The sequence below is a fragment of the Mytilus californianus genome, unplaced genomic scaffold (genome assembly GCF_021869535.1).
Source record: "Mytilus californianus isolate M0D057914Y unplaced genomic scaffold, xbMytCali1.0.p SCAF_7, whole genome shotgun sequence".
In the NCBI taxonomy this organism is placed as follows: Eukaryota; Metazoa; Mollusca; class Bivalvia; order Mytilida; family Mytilidae; genus Mytilus; species Mytilus californianus.
The window spans coordinates 42949053-42966248 of NW_026262723.1; the positions used below are offsets into that span (position 1 = coordinate 42949053).

Below are 17196 nucleotides of genomic sequence, written 5' to 3' on the forward strand. Positions count from 1 at the left end.
AAATGATGCATGTATAAAGTATCGAAACTGCTTTCAGGTTCCTGCAAAGAAGTATACTTGTCAAAGAATCGAAATAACAGTGGAGAATATATACTTTATCATGACGAAAACCCTTTCAAGGTATATTGCTTCTTCGAAGGAGATTGGGTGTATACATTTATCTCAAAATCGTCGTATAACATATCAATTGACTTGTCAAAGTTATACAACACTAGAAACTTTGCTAAAGTCCGTATCAGGTGGAACAACGGTACACAAAATGAAGTTACTGTAGAAAATCTGACAGGGTATCATCATAAGTCTGATCTCTACTTCGGTTATAACAACCATGTCGCCATATTTGTTTCTTGGATTTTTACCAATTAGCTCGGCAAGAGACAAAACCATACAAGGATACCGCGCTAGAGATAGGGATTTTACCTTCAGAAACTGTGATGCTAATCCAAACAGTTACATAACTTTCTATTTTAATCTGAATAGTAGCCATCCGAGGTGAGTTGGTTATTCAGATATGTACAATGTGAATTTTATGACCGGTTGGATGAGTCATTCGTCATTAATAGATAGCAGTTTACCAATGGGCAGTGAATTTTATTTTGATTTTGAGATGCACATGGGAGGTTGTGGTGGATTTATGACATCATATTATTTATCCAATATCACAGTAGCTTTAGGATTACCCTTTGGTAAGTAATTACATGTTTTCTCGCATTCAAATGCGTTTTAAGTTTTGATGTTAAAATCGTTTTATTTTTTTATTACGTTTTCGTCGTCTTCTAAATGCGACGCAATTTGAAAAGGACTTACATGTATGTCTATCTTTTATCGTATTTAGTAGCATCTCAACTTGCCTGTCCCTAACTCAGTTGAGAAACACTTCCTTATAAAAGACTATTTTGCAAGGCCCCAATGAAGTCTGTTATCTTTTACAAACTCTTCTCCTCTAAAACTACTGGTCCAAATTTAACCAAACTTGTCAACAATCATTATTGGGGTATCAAAAAATGTGTCCGATGTCCCCATCGGCTAGCCTACAAGGACGACATGACCTAAAATAGAACATATGGGTAGACGGCAAATTTGTCTGTTATCCTGAAAGCCGTTATGGATAGAAAAAATCTGACATGCACATTGTTGAAGGCCGTACGGTGACCTTTAGTTGTTAATTTCTGAGTCATTTGGTCTCTTGTGGAGAGTTGTCTCATTGGCAATCATACCTCATCTTCTTATTTTTATACATAAATTATTAGAATGTTTAGATCTACCACTTGTTTTTCTCTTTTGCCTATTATCTTTAATATTACAATAGATAAAGAGAAACTTCTTACAGCAAAAATGATCAGCAAGACAAGATCTGCAAATAGATAAAATGTTCAGTTGTATTCTTATAGGAGTTATCGCCATTAACGTTAACTCATTGACAATAATTATTGTAATTATTTAGAGCAATTATTGAAGAAAACAATATATTTAAATACATGTACTTCCAGAGCTTTTGAAAAATTCTAAAGAACATGAGGAAGAACTTAGAGACATGAACATGACAAATACAGGTAAAACATCAATAGCATTTCTTTCTTATTGGTATCGAGTTTTTTAAAAGGTCGGTTTTTTTAAAAAAAAAAATTATCAAAGAAGGCAAACAAAGTAGTATCCACGTTCCAAACAGCCGTACACATATATATTTTGGCACTTCTTGGTCGTCTTCCAAAAATAATTTATAACAGATTTTACAGGATTTTCTACATAAAGGCAACAGTAGTATACCGCTGTTCAATAGTCATAATTCGATTGAGGGTAACCAACTAAAACCGAGGGAAACACATCAACTATAAGAGGAAAACAAAGGAACAACAGAAACACTGAACTACACAAAAGCAAACGCCAACATACATAGAAACGGACTGTAGATAACAACTGCCATATTCCTGACTTGGTACATGACATTGTAAGAAAAATGGTGGGTTGAACCTGGTTTTATGGCTAGCGAAACCTCTCACTTATATCTACCAATTTATTTTCAATATTTTCCAACTTAGAACAACCTTCTATCCTATTTTTCAATCTGTTTGGAATAACACTAATAATACCATAAAACAAAACAAAAGATATTATTAATATTATACTTTTTGAAAACTTCTTCACATGAAAACAATGTATTATTTTCTGACACTAGAACGTTAATAAAAAAAATACATTTTACAATACATTTGAACCTCAAGATCATCTTACCTTCTATTTTGATTTTTGGATTCAGCCATACGGATTCGATCAGAATATTAGTATTTTCTTCCATTTTAGACTTATTTTGCAAGTTAATCAAGTAATACATCTTAAAATGAATGTAAAATTTTGTCTCCCCAAATTCCTGTTATAACTAAGCAACACAATTTTCCAAGTAGAGGATTTTTGTGGATCTAATCATTTTTACAGCCAAGACATTTTATACAGTAGCAAACAATAGTAATTATGAGGCATCTTTTAAAAGATATCCTTCAAAGAATTCGGACATTACCAGTGATTTCTTTACTTTATCTGGTTTTGAATATCCCTTTGTATCTCTGCCTAGGTTTTCTAAGTTTCTGTGATTGTTGCTTGTATCTTGAAAAATATAATAGATATAATCATAAAAATAATTACAAATTTTTATGGTAATGTTCAGGAACAATGAAAGACATCATAGGTAGAAAATAACTGTAAATAGCAAAAATATCAACTAAAAAAAGACCTAAAAAATATGAAAAGGGAAATTCATCATACGGATCCTTTAAGAGTTCATGTCCTTGAATAACGTTTTTTTTCTCAATTTGTTCAGAACCTATTAGAGAAACTCATAGATAGAGAGTATCAGTAAATTTCAAAAATTATCAGCCAAAAAAATAGACAAACAAAAAAACAGCATGGCTTTAATCGTCAGTCGACTCCTTATAAGTGTAATTGCCATTGAATTTTGTATAAAAGTGACACCTAACATCTACGCATTCCAACACCAATCCGAATTCCGATAGCAAAACAAAATCTTATTCGGAAGACTCCGTATACATACTATTAGTATTTTATTGTAATTATATTACAGAATGATCTAATGATGCTTGTATTACTAGACTTGCAATTGCTTACATCAATCCGACACTAATTTAGTGTTTCGGCGGTTTTTGTATTATATGCTAATGATAAATATATTACATAAATTTTATGAATGGGATTAAGCATTGTAGGCCCGCCATCATCAGGGATTTACCTATCAATTTATTTTATTTTGTCGATGTCAATAGATTGGCTATATTTTTATGCTTTTTATAAGCTTTCATTGGTTTGCTTGAGAATATTTCTTTGCAAACCGCATCCTGTTTTAGAAGATCCTAATGTTTACTAATGCATTGCTTAATTTGTGAGTGCATGGATTGAATTTCGTTGCCAATACTAAAGGAATTTCCTTTGTGTGTTTTTTGGCCTTTTTTCTGATTAAAACAGATCTATCACATGATAATGCCTCATTATGTACTGTTCGATTTCGATCTCCTTATATCTCTTCTTAATTAAGTTCAATCTGAACTGTAACAAGATATGTTGTAAATCATCTGCATTATTTGTTGTTCTAATGTATCTGATGACTTCGCCCTTGATAAAACCTAGATAAAGGAAAGAATGTGTTGGTTTAAAGTGCGTTGTCATATCCAGGATGATTTCATAAGAAAACATAGTTCCTTTAAAAATATTAATATCAAGAAATATTATTTCTTTAGATGAAAATTCTAGTGTGAATTTTAGGAACGGACAATGATTATTTGCTAAGTAAACTCTAACAAATCCTTTATTTCTTGCATGTCGCCGTGATATATTAATATAATATCATCACGATACCTTTCATAGAAAAAGAGATTTTTTCTATGTTCAAACTTAAAAAGAATTTCTTTCATAATTTGATACTTGAGAATATCACAGATTTCCTGGCTTGGCACTGCTCCTATCGCGGCGCCTTTTTTTTTTTTTTTTGCTTATAAAGCTATCCATTAAAATAAAAAATGTTGTTTTCTAAAATTGATCTGAGGAGATAGATTAAATCATCCGTAGGTGGGTATTTGATTTTGTAATCTGATTTATCAAACTGATCATACGAAATTCTAACTGCCGATAATAATTTATTAATCGGGCAATTAGTGTACATTGATACTACATCAAAACTACAAAGCCAGAAATCTGCAATAGGCTTAATGTTTTCCAACTTGTGTATAAGATCAGACGTATCTCTTATGTAAGTGTGTTGTTTCTGTACTATAAGTACAAGAAAATAATCAATGTAGCGTCCAATAAATTCCGTGACAGTGCCAATCTGAGATATGATTGGCCGACATGGCGGCATTATGTTTTCAATGTTAAACCCATATTTATTGATTTTTACTAATTCCGGTTCATTTAATCGGTGTATTTTAGGCAGGATATGTATATACACAGGCCCATAATTAATTTGATTACCATTATTAAGGTAATTAAATGTGGAGTAATCTATAAAAGGAGTAACCAGGTTACGATAGAAATAACCACAAACTAAATGTATAGTATACGCAGCATAACTTTAGAAGTCTGTACAGAAATTATATATACGAAAACGATATATAATTCACCTATTGACAAAGGTGTTAGTATGTTTTGCTGGGATTGGTAATGGACACGGCTATTTATTAAATTTGCTGGGATTGGTAATGGACACGGCTATTTATAAAGTGCCCTAAAATACTACTACATTTGATATGTTACCACAGCAAGAACTTATCGAACTGTAATTACATAGTAATTATAATTATACAAGGCTAGGGTACCTGATGAAGATTTACGGCCTTGGTCAAAAATGACCTAAATGATATCCGAAACACCAGGTGCAGCTTAATCATTTTTAACTCATTGAAAATCAAAAACTTCTACTTGATTACCACACATCATTACAGATGAAAAATCATTGCCTATATGCAAATGAGTAAAACCAGATAATCTTCTAACACACACACACACACACCTTTCTAACAGTAATTATTTTATATAAGAAAGGTCAAATCAGGTTACGATAGAAATAACCACAAAATAAATGTATAGTATACGCAGCATAACTTTAGAGAAGTCTGTACAGAAATTATATATACGAACACGATATATAATTCACCTATTGACAAAGGTGTTAGTATGTTTTGCTGGGATTGGTAATGGACACGGCTATTTATAAAAATAAGGATTGATGTAAGCAATTGCAAGTCTAGTACGTAATACTAGCATCATTAGATCATTCTGTGATATAATTACAATAAAATACTAATAGTATGTATACGGAGTCTTCCGAATAAGATTTTTTTTGCTATCGGAATTCGGATTTATGTTGAAATGCGTGGATGTTAGGTGTCACTTTTATACACTACTTTACCCATTCTGTATGTTGTACATACAGTATAGTAGATAGATAGAAACTGTAAAAATGTGTGTATATTTTACAAATTGTATTTAATAGAAATATTATCGTAACGTTCATTTTAATATATATCGTTGCTTTAAATAACGGAAATGCGCAAAGTATGATGCAGAACTTACCGAAGGGAACTAACTTAAAATAAAGCTTAATTTAAACAGCAATAAGTGATCTTTTTATTTAGATAGTTTGGTTGCACACAGGAATATCTATACTAAAATTTACGAGAAAAAAACAAATTGACATTCTCTGTCCCATTGTAAATTTTTATTTTGTTTACGGTGTTATTCCTGTGGCATCCTCTTCATGTTCTAACGGTGTTTATGCTTCCAATCTCGTTTGCTATGCCCGTGTCTTTTGTAACGTTTTATATAAAAAAAAAGAACGTCAGCTATGTATGTCTTATAAATTATTAAGTCAAGGCTATTGATATAATAATTGATCTAATTGTCATGATCATTGGTTAAAGTTTTTTCCTAGTTTGGTCCGTTTATCAGATAAATGCAAGGTTTAATATTTCATGTATTTATTGATAACTCCTAAAAAGCTTTGATTGAACAAATTTGTGATGACAACAATCTGAATATTACACTGCAGAAGTGTTCGTGCAAATTCTCTGTGCTGTATCAATTTTGATGCTTTTTTATATTTCATTTCTATTTTATAAGTATGTTCTTTTAAAGCCCTAATTTACTGTTTTATGTTTTACATAAAATCAGACTTTGGACAAATTATTTGGAAACGTTTCTTCTTTGATTGTCGAATCACAAATGCTTTAAAATAATGTCTGATCACTGCTCAGTTTTACAGATGTACGAATTATGGATATAGTGTAAAATGATTTATTTATGTACATTTGTGTGTTTGTTGTATTTGTACTCCATGTGAAATAAATCACTATCAGCACAGGAGGGGTTAGGACTTTTGCTATTCATGCCCACGTGGAATGATAACTAGAGAAAAGGATCAAACTCATCAGATAATTGTTATCGTGGGAATGATGACGAAGACAAGTTATTACATGTATATTTTGTTCTTAATGTAAAAATCGTTTCACAAAAGCCAAAATCGGTTACAACATTGAAAAGAAATTTCAAATAGTTATGTTTGATCTAGCTAAAGCAAGCTATATGGCCGGCTCTGAGAGCGGAAAATGAATGTATTGTAAGTTGTTAACGTTTAATAACGAGTAACTTTACAGGAAATGATTTCATAAATGCAATTTTATGTTAGACCATGGGAATAGTCTAGCGGTACCGTCGAGGAGGGGGGAGCGCAGGGTAAATCAGCAATGGCAAGTTGTAGTAAAATCTCACAAAAAATTCGTGGCTTATAAATTAATACGCAAGACTCGCATTTCACCAGTAGTGTCGCTCGAATCAAAACATCTAATTTATCCTTAACGAAAGAATGAAACGAATAATGCAAATAAGAATAACTTGACAATTACAATTCCATTATATGTATGCAACATTCTCATGATTCTAAAGTAAAGTTATGCGGCGAGTCCTGACGTATCTAACTTGCCATTTGATTACTTTTTGTCTTGTTCAACAGTAATTATGTAAATAACAAAATATTGGTTCCAGGGTCTGTACGATATACCACATATTCTGGGAAAATATCCAAAGACACGGCAAATACAGGTTATATTTATTTATATTTATAAGTTTTGTTTACATCAGAAAGTTATTAAAAGAATATTTAACCTTAATTGATTGATGATTGTTTTCTTGGAAAATATCAAACAAAATGAATGAAAGATCAAATTGTTTATTATATTACTTACCACTTAAAACAACCATGAAACAGGGTATAACAATTCGATGTAGTCTCTTTTTGAAGAGTTTTTAAAGACAAACGTAATAAATAATACTACATGTATATAATGTTTATGATGATGACGATGATGATGATGATGGGTATACGTTTAACGTATATCGACATATGAAATGCATATTCAGGACGAGAACATGTTAATGTAATATGAATATTAACCCTACTTTGTACCAAATCGACACGCTGAGCGTAATTTTTAACGTTCTAGTTCACAAGGTAACAGTCGACAGGACGACATGTAACCCTATTCGGACACATTATTCTGACTCAAATCAGACTAGATTTTACTCTTACTCCTTAATGCCCTTTATTTAGCGGAGAAGCAGCAAATACCAATTTTAAAATCCTTACTTTGATCTCTCCGGGGTTCGAACCCACGACCTCCCTCACTCGAGGCGAACACGCTACCGGCGAAGGCAGAAGCGCTTTATACTAAAATTGTGCGCACTATTAAGGCTTTCACAACCTTATGATATTTTAAAAAGAAGCATCTAATTCTCATAATTTTATTTATATGATACAACCACGAATTAACGAATTATATCAAGCTTTAAGTTTGTTTCCTTTGCACTTTTGTGACGTCGTTGTCATTAGGAGCACGTGCTACATGAATGTGTCATTGTATTGAGAAATAAAGTATCATTTTGAAATGCCTGGCGATGTTTAGCAGCCAATCAAAAAAATGGATTCTTATAAAACATATCTGTAATTTTATTGTTTATTGATATTGTATGATTGAAAACTTCGTTTTATCTAATGTACAAAATAGATCTTAATGTCAAAACGTATTATATATTCTGATATATATTTGTTTTTCCATAAAAGAGGGGCAAAAGATACCAAAGGAACATCTGATGTACAGTAGTTGTCGTCTGTTTATGTAGTTCACACGTGTTTCTCGTTTCTCGTTTTTATATAGATTAGAACGCTGGTTTTCCCGTTTGAATGGTTTTACACTAGTAATTTTTGGGGCCCTTTATAGCTTGCTGTTCGGTGTGAGCCAAGGCTCCGTGTTGAAGGCCGTACCTTGACCTATAATGGTTTACTTTTATAAATTGTTACTTGGATGGAGAGTTGTCTCATTGGCGCTCATACCACCTCCTCCTATTTCTATTCAAACTCATAAATCGAAAATAAACTGACAACGCTATGGCTAAAAAAGAGAAAGACCAACAGACAAACAATAGTACACAAAACACAACATATATATAACAAGTGAATAAAATCACGAGACTGGAAATATTGTTAAGCTACTTGACAACGAGAAAAATTAATGTATCGTTACGCGTTTTCCTTCGAACACTACTGTTGTGACTAAAACATCAGTCTTTGTATTCACGAGTGACTGAACCTTCAAAGCAAGTTAAAAAAAAAAACAAAGGGTTAAGCATTTCATCGCAAAGATAAAGATCGATTCGTGCTGCGACACCATATCTTGGACAAAAGAAATAAATGGTTTTGAGTCTTTTAGATGGATAGATAAATCGTACGATGAGTGAAAGAGTAGAATTGCATCGAATTGTTATACTCCCTGTCTAGAAGTGGCCGCTACTCAGCAATCACCTTGTCCCTACGTCCCTTGGTCTGTCGTGATTCGGTTGACTGTTATGAAATACCCTTGTCACATATATCAAGGAGACAATCAAGAACTATATGTCATATAAAAATAAAAAACACAGTTGACATAAGAACAAAGAGGAAAAGACAAACAAAAGTCCCACAAAACTGAAATTAGAGAATACGAATCTCCTGTGAAATCGGGGGATGAACTCATGATTTTGAAACAGCTCGTCATGTATCTTTTTCCTTTTTTGAAACTAAAATTATAATTATATACTGTATGCAAAGCAATGTGATCTACACATTTTTAACAGCAGAATGCAAAAGAAAGGCAAATAAGTCAAATTTTTCGATAATTTGTGGAGGTGTCAATCTTAAAGATGTTCGCTCCTCTTGTTTTTGATTTTTTGTCAGATATTCGGAATCCTCTGGTTTTATCCATGTAGTGCCATTAAAAATTTTACCCGCTAACCCCTACTTTTCTTTTCATAATTTTATTACATATAGTTTAAAAAGCCATATTTGAAAAATCTTATATAATCCTTGTTATTTTTTCATTGATTTTAAAAGAAAAAAGCGGCCAATGTTAAAAGTATGAAAAATCTAGAGAAAATCATATCCGGCCAAATTTTCAACGGCTTATATTTTAAAAACAAGCACACGGACCCATCATTTTTTTCTGCTTTCTTAGTTCCTTTATTTATATACTATCATTTTATAACAGTCTTTTAAAAAGCTTATTATTTTGAAATAGAGTAGCGAACATCCTGAATGATAACAGGTAATCATAAGTTGGGAGAAATTCCTGACCAGGTTAATACTGTAGCATTTTGGCTTATACATGTTCGCCCCCAGATCTGCCAAGTGATTGTTTTTTTATTTGGTAAAGAATTAGAGGCATAAGTTGACTCTTTGTCTGTGTCATTTCATATGTGTTACCGAGAGTGTACACAATGACCTTTTCTTTACTAGATAAGTTTTTTAAACGCCACAAGTTTCTAGTCTTTTGACTTTTAGCTCAACAAAACAATAACATTTTTATTTTTCACATCCAGGTATGATTATCGGACTTACTGTTGGATTGGTACTGTTAATATGTGGTGTAATGACAGTCGTTATCATGGTTAAATTCTGTAAAAGGTATATATCAGCTTCTTCTGACGTTTTTTTTTATTTCAATATTGTAGCATGTGTAGTTAAATTTAATATAACAGACTAGAGTCCACTAATTTTGCGATGATAATCCAGCTTTATTTCAGAAGTGTAAGTAGGTATCACAGTCGTGAAAAACGAACTAGAGACGCCCGACAAAGCGACGTAACTGTCACTTAATTTATACCTAATGCTTGTATTATACAACAAGTTTTGACTAATGCAATTGAACACGCATTGAATTAAATAACCTTTAATTGTAAGAAAACGCCACAAAGTCATTGTGTTACTTCATTTGTGTTTAAAATTTATCTCACCATTTATTTTGGGTCTTCAATGCTCTTCAACTTCCTATTAATTTGTTCCTCTTAATTTTTTCGGATTTGAGCGTCATTTGTGAGTCTTTTGAAAACGAAACGTAGGTCTGGTATCCGTGGAGAGTTTATTCAACTTTTGCCATTATTTGGCAACTTTTGTGGCAGAGGTTTTCACAATTTTTTGTTTCCGAACCGATCGAATAAATGTGAACCATGGGTCAAATCACAATTTTGGCTTATGTCGTAGATGAAAACTATAGCAGAGTGAAAAACAATGTGCCCCAAAATGATCAACCAATCGTTTTACCGGTCTTATACTGCAATAAAGTTTTTTGGAAACATTGTTCTTATACTACTCAAAAGATGATTTTTAAAAAAAGATTTTTACTTCCAACTAAGAAAGAGTAACTCCACCAATATGTTTCTCCTTTTATTCTCTGACAAAACAAGTATTTTTAAACAAAATTAATATTGTAGCTTTATTAAAACAAACTCTTTATGTCTGAATTTCAATTCTTTCGGATACCGCTGTAAACTAAAATTTAAAAAAGAAAGTTTATTTACCCAATAGTAGATTGAACGGAAATTTCTATCCTCTGTTTGAGTTAGAGGCTTAAGCTGTCGGTTGACTTCATAAGTCATGAGTTTTTTTTATGATATCAATAAATATTTCATGAATGACGTCATTCTTTGCATATCATAACTATCTTTTACAAATACAATTTGATTTGTATAATGTAAGTAAATAATAAAATGTAAGGTCTTTTTAACACCAAATTAGAAGTGTAGTAATTATTTTCATCCGGGAATTCAGTCGAAAATCAGGCTTTTGATTCGGATTTGTACGGCGGGTGGCGGACAAATGTTTGGAGGTATTGGTGGATTGTTGGACAGGCGGGAGTTCGACTCCACCTGTTTCAACCAATGCTTTTCAAATTTTTATATGTTGGTACAAAATAGAGGTCAAGTTCGATATTGACGATTTTCATTTTAACGTTCAGGAAATATGGTCCTTGATTGACTGGGAAATTGCACTTTATGCCGTATACGTGCAATAACTCATGAACTGTTCAACCAATATGCTATTCATATTAATTTGTATCTGCTTCACACATTTCAATATGGTGTTACTGATGACAAGCTGGAAGACAACTTTCAGATAAAAAAAAACATCACTTTTACAGTTCAGGAGTTATGACCGTTACATGCTTTAACGATGACATTTAATAAAAATCTCGATGCCTATCCTGGTGAAGGTGAAGAAATTAACAAATAATCATTTAAGTTGTAAAGCCTATATTAGTGAACCTGGATACAGGGTTACAAAGTCACTAAAGAGAGAATAATACATAGGATAATATCACTTAAAGAGATTTAGCAAGAGCTCATTAACATAGTGAAAGGTCTGCTACATAAATTCCGATTTAACATCCCTTATTCTTTTGACATGTCCTTAACACTGAAAAACCACAATCACCCTACATTACAAGTACATGTAGTGTACTGAAAAAATAACAATGAAGACTTAGTCCTAAACAATTCGCACAACTTCTAAAATAAATCAAGGAAGACAAAAAAATCTTCACCCTGTCGAACACCATTTATCCAATTCCTCCAACTTTATAAATTACTTGACAAGCAGAATGCATTGTGTTAATTGAAACTATGTGTTATGTGCGAATACAAATATGCCTTCTTGCACATGCAGGATGAATTATTTCTAGAAACTGCATTTCATAACTTTAGATTGACAACTGGTAGTGCCGATACAGCGACAATAGTTAATAACCAAGACCACGACCATAACCAAAACCACGAGCACTCTAATCAAGAAATGAATAACATAAATCAAGGGTTCCAGAATGTTGCTAGTATTCCGAACAGTCCTGTTGTAGCAAGTAATGGAAACGTGGATGATGACCACTATGCTTCAATTCATGAAATGAACCTTGCAAATTCAAGTTCGAATAATGATCAACTAAAATCAACGTGTTTTGTATCCAAATGAGTTGGAAAATAAACAGATACAAATGAAAACCATAAAATTTGTACCGAAATCGAAATCGCGGGTATGTAATTTTAGATGTGAAAAAAACAACAACTTTATAGTCTTTGTTATACTGTTCTTTAGAAATTCAGAAATGTGTATCTTGAATTATATCAGTTGATGAAACATTTAATTATTGCATCAAATAAGATAAGACTGGAAAATTGATTACCTGAGTTTAAAAAAAGTATTGCCTTTGATGCAAATCAATGAAGATGTTTTACTGGTTATTGAAATAACTTTCTTTGCGAGGATTTCTTCCGTTGGATATTACAATCCCGTATTGCGTATTAAGTCATGCAAAAACATTAACTTAGATTTGTAAATAATTGTCTCCTAATTTGTGGACATGCTGAAAGATTGTATTGTCTATGCATGTTAGATGTACAAGAAAGAAGCATTTCAAAAACGTAAGTATATATATACGGCTGGTGTGACACCGACATTATTAAAACTACGCAATAAATAAATTAAGGATTATATCGAACATTATTGCGTATCTGGTGCAGTATGATTGGTACTATTAATCTTATTCACCTTCGTATAATCGAAAGTAAACCTAGTTTTTCGTACAAAAAAATTTAAAATGTCACCAATACAGATATTTTGAAAATATCATTACTGGAATCCACGATATCCTCGTTTCATGTGTGTTCTTTTCTGTTATGACATTATTGTGTCATATTTTGAACATTTAAATACTTTGCGGATGGCAACCTCTAAGATTATTGGGTCACTAGCAGCGGTACCGACCCAGATGTAGTTATGTACATGTTTGATTGAAGGCTGTGATAAATGAAACCATTGTCATCATAATCATCATTGTCATCATCACATCATTAACATTATCATTTGAATAAGACTACCAGTATTCTTTGTATTTCTATAACATCGAGTATTTCGTTTTCAGACGAATCTTATCATCAAGTTATTATTGTTATTATACAACTTATACATGTAATATTTATATATGGAAATAAATAAATCATTGAAAAAACTACATTTTCTCATCTTTCTGTAACATAAAACCATAAATAGGTATATTAAAAGTATGTTTGATTGAAATGTACAATTTTTCACAAAATATACAACACTGTTTTACAGTAACACACATGCTACATCGACCTGTTACTAAGCACCTGTCCTACTTTCATGGCAAATATGTTGTTGTCCCCGCCGATAAAGCCCGAAACAATACCGTTTTTATGTGTAAATAACATTATTTGAACTGGTTGTAACGGAATTAGATACCGACAATTCACTTGGAAACTTAACCCGCTGGTCCTTTGCTTTTTCTTTGGTTTTGCTGTGCATGTATTGATTGCGTGTCATGGATGGATACCCTGTACTTTTTGTTTTTCTCTTATGTATCTCCATAACACTTACAAAGGAGGAAATCCTTAATAATCATAGGTCTGTTCTATATTCCTTTGAAATTTAACCAAAGAAGAAGAACTGGATCTTTCTTCACTCTGTTGGATACCTAAATAAGTGTTCTTAAAAACAACGTTGCATTGCTGGATTGTCCTAGTGCTCCACGAAACCTCTTTCTAATCAAGTAACTTCAATTTTATCAGCAACCAAAGTCGGGCTTCAAAGTTATTGCGAAACTGCGCACTCTAGAGTTGGCATAAATAAGATGTGGATACTAACAAAATAATTCCAAAGATCTGTTAGATTACATACAATGTAAATCTCTTTCCTCTTGCAATAGTATCATAACATTTGACTTTTTCTATCCTTTACACAAGTGTTCCCCATTCCAAACTAAAAGACAAATTGAAAGACTTGATCCTGCTCTGTTTCTTTAAAAGGAATGACCGAAGTAGATATAAGTATCTTGTCTGAGGGGGGAATAAATAAAGGCAACAGTAGTATACCGCTGTACAATAGTCATAAATCGATTTTACTGTAACAAATCCGGGTCACAAACCAAAACCGAGGGAAACACATCAACTGTAAGAGGAAAACAACGGAACAACATAAACACTGAACTGCTACAAAAACAAACGCCAACATACATAGAAACGGACTATTTGATAACAACTACCATATTCCTGACTTGGTACAGGACATTCTAAGAAAAAACGGAGGGTTCAACCTGGTTTTATGACAACACTACGTGACAGAAATACATTACAACTAAACGCAAGAACACTCAGGACAGAGACATACATAAATAGATAATATAATAGTACATTACAACATGTAAACCACAGAATAAAAACGGACACCTCTCATTTACACCACAATAGAATTATGAACTGTGCGTAAATCATACTTTAGGCTTTCCCGTTTGAATGGTTTTACACTAGTAATTTTGGGGGCCCGTTATAGCTTGCTGTGCGGTGAGAGCCAAGGCTCCGTGTTGAAGATCGTACTTTGACCTAAAATGGTTTACTTTTATAAATTGTGACTTGGATGGAGAGCTGTCTCATTGGCACTCATATCACATCTTCTTATATATATTTGTAAAAATTCACTCTGATTCTAGCAAAATATTATCTGAAAATGACAGTATCAAGATGCTTGATTTCTTGATTGATAACGTATTTGTTACGTTTGGAAGACATGTTTAAAAAAAACCAACTATTGACATTCTCATGAGAACCAACTGTGCTCTTCTTCTAGCCGACTTGTTCCTTTGTTCATTGTATGAAGTATGAAAAGAAGCTAGCATTATCTACTAACTTCACATTCCGCTATATATGTAGATGATGTCCTCTCACTAAATAGTTCAACGTTTGGTGACTATGTTGAACGCATAAATCACAACGATCTTGAAATAAAGAATACAAAAGATACAGTCAAGTCTGGCTCTTATCTTGACTTGCATCTAGAAATTAGCAATGAGGGTCGGTTGAGAACAAAACTGTACGACAAAAGTGAGTTCTCCATTTCTATGTAGTAACATTCCAGCAGCGTCTACATTTTTGTACATATGGAGTGTTTATCTCCCAGTTGATACAATGTTTCAGAGCTTGCATTTCCTTTCATGATTACAATGAAGCTATTAAACCAAGAGTTCTAAGTAGGGAAGTTGAAATCATCCCTTTGAGATTTTTTCGAACGCCATCACGAGTTGGTTGACCGTTATGTAATATATGTTTCACAGATGACGACGGATATGTTCCTACTGTGGTAATCACAATCCCGTGTTCTTTGCCTCGAATGTGACCTACTATATTGGACTTATCATCGGGTTTGTACAAACATGAGCAACACTACGGGTGTCACGTAGGATCTGCTTACCTTTAACGGAACACCTGAGATCACCTGCGGTTTTGGTGGGGTTCATGATGCTAAGGCTTTAGTTTTCTATGGTGTGTTTTGTATAATGTTGTTTATTTGTTTTTATCGTTTTTCATTTTTTGCATGGCCTTGTTTGTTTGTTTCCGACTTATGGATTTGTATAATCCTTTAGTATCTGTCACCTCACTTTTCTTACAGATAAAAGGGAAAAATGTTTTTTTTTTAATATGGTATCAAACGTTTTATTTGGTTGATATTGTAACTAGTATTCCAATATTTTGCAAGTTACAAACAACGAACAGTGCAGATTAATAGTATTCTTTTTGCATTCCTAATTTAGCAACACAAACAGGCAAAATGTATAGTCAATGAGTATCAGTCTGACTTTTTGTGAATGCAAATTGCTACATGACGCAGATTTTACTATTTTGAATAATATATGAATAATTGTCAATTAAACTTACTTGTTACATTGGTTGATCTTTACCAAAAGAACCGGAAGAGAAAAACGCAGATAAAAAAACAATCTACATTCAACAAAACAATAAAGAGTAACCAAATATAAATCATCAGGAATATGCATGCTTCAGACCACAATTAATTCCCTATATTCGTCCTCTTTTCCTCGAATGTGACCTACCGAATTGAACTTATCACCGGGTTTGTACTAACTTGAGCAACACGACGGATGCCACATGTGGAGCAGGATCTACCCCTCCGCAGCACCTGAGATCACCCCCAATTTTTGGTAGGGTTCGTGTTGCTCTGTCTTTGGTTTTCTAAGTTGTGTTTTGCGTACTGTTGTTTGTCTGGTTTTTTTTTTTGCATGCAGAGGGGAAATCATCTTTGTTTAGGGTTTAATTTTTGGTTTAATTACCCTTCAACTTCATTATTTACTTAGTCTTCCAACGGTATTGATTCGAGGGCAACAGTTACTGATAAGTCTTTTTAAGACGAAATACGTGTCTGACGTACTGAAATATAAACCTGGTACATGTAACTTTGATGCGTTTTTACAGCAAATAGGTCGATGCGTCATTGATATCACCAGCCCTTCTGTGAGCAACATAGCTCTTCTGTTATGGCATGGAATTTGACCAATACATTATTTTCGTTAAATTATATGACAATCTTTCTTTCTTTCTTTAAATTTGTACGCTTTAAAGTATTATTGATCAATTTATAACTGTATTTAAAGCGCTTGGATAGTAGTCTGTTTGTAATTCCATCAATGCCATTTACACCGTTGTAAATTTTCAGTATTATTTACAATTTTTTAATTTGTTTCCATTTGTTTGATTTTGACAAGAGATCAGTCATACAATCAATATAAGCACTCAGCCTCGATACATGGTTGTAAATCCTGTCTTTGGTTTTTGAAACAATGAAAATATTGCTTGAACTATTTGCTATCTTCCTTAAGGCATAATGCAATACTTCCCAAGAGCTTTTGTCTATGTGGATACAATATATATTTTGGGCGATAGATTGAACGAAGCAAACGTTCAGTTTGATCAACATCTTTAAATAATAAAATACTATATACTAACAGAATCTCTCTTTCTTCTTCCGTC

At 32.7% G+C, this 17196-nt stretch overlaps 1 protein-coding gene across 1 annotated transcript; it reads left to right on the plus strand.

Moving 5' to 3' along the window:
• The first annotated feature begins 334 nt into the window (after positions 1-334).
• LOC127709434 (uncharacterized) lies at positions 335-13361 on the plus strand. The gene is made up of 5 exons (XM_052214976.1): positions 335-686; positions 1491-1553; positions 7045-7101; positions 9910-9994; positions 12070-13361. Exons 1-5 carry the CDS (start codon positions 512-514, stop codon positions 12329-12331), a joined length of 642 nt encoding a protein of 213 aa, XP_052070936.1. The 5' UTR covers positions 335-511; the 3' UTR covers positions 12332-13361.
• Positions 13362-17196: the final 3835 nt, after the last annotated feature.

Bases quoted from the DNA above. Each gene is read 5' to 3' on its own strand.
- LOC127709434 (XM_052214976.1), top strand. From the start codon at position 512: ATGTACAATGTGAATTTTATGACCGGTTGGATGAGTCATTCGTCATTA. The intron at 687-1,490 runs GTAAGTAATTAC...ATGTACTTCCAG, and splicing joins AGCTTTAGGATTACCCTTTG to AGCTTTTGAAAAATTCTAAA. The intron at 9,995-12,069 runs GTATATATCAGC...TCATAACTTTAG, and splicing joins ATGGTTAAATTCTGTAAAAG to ATTGACAACTGGTAGTGCCG.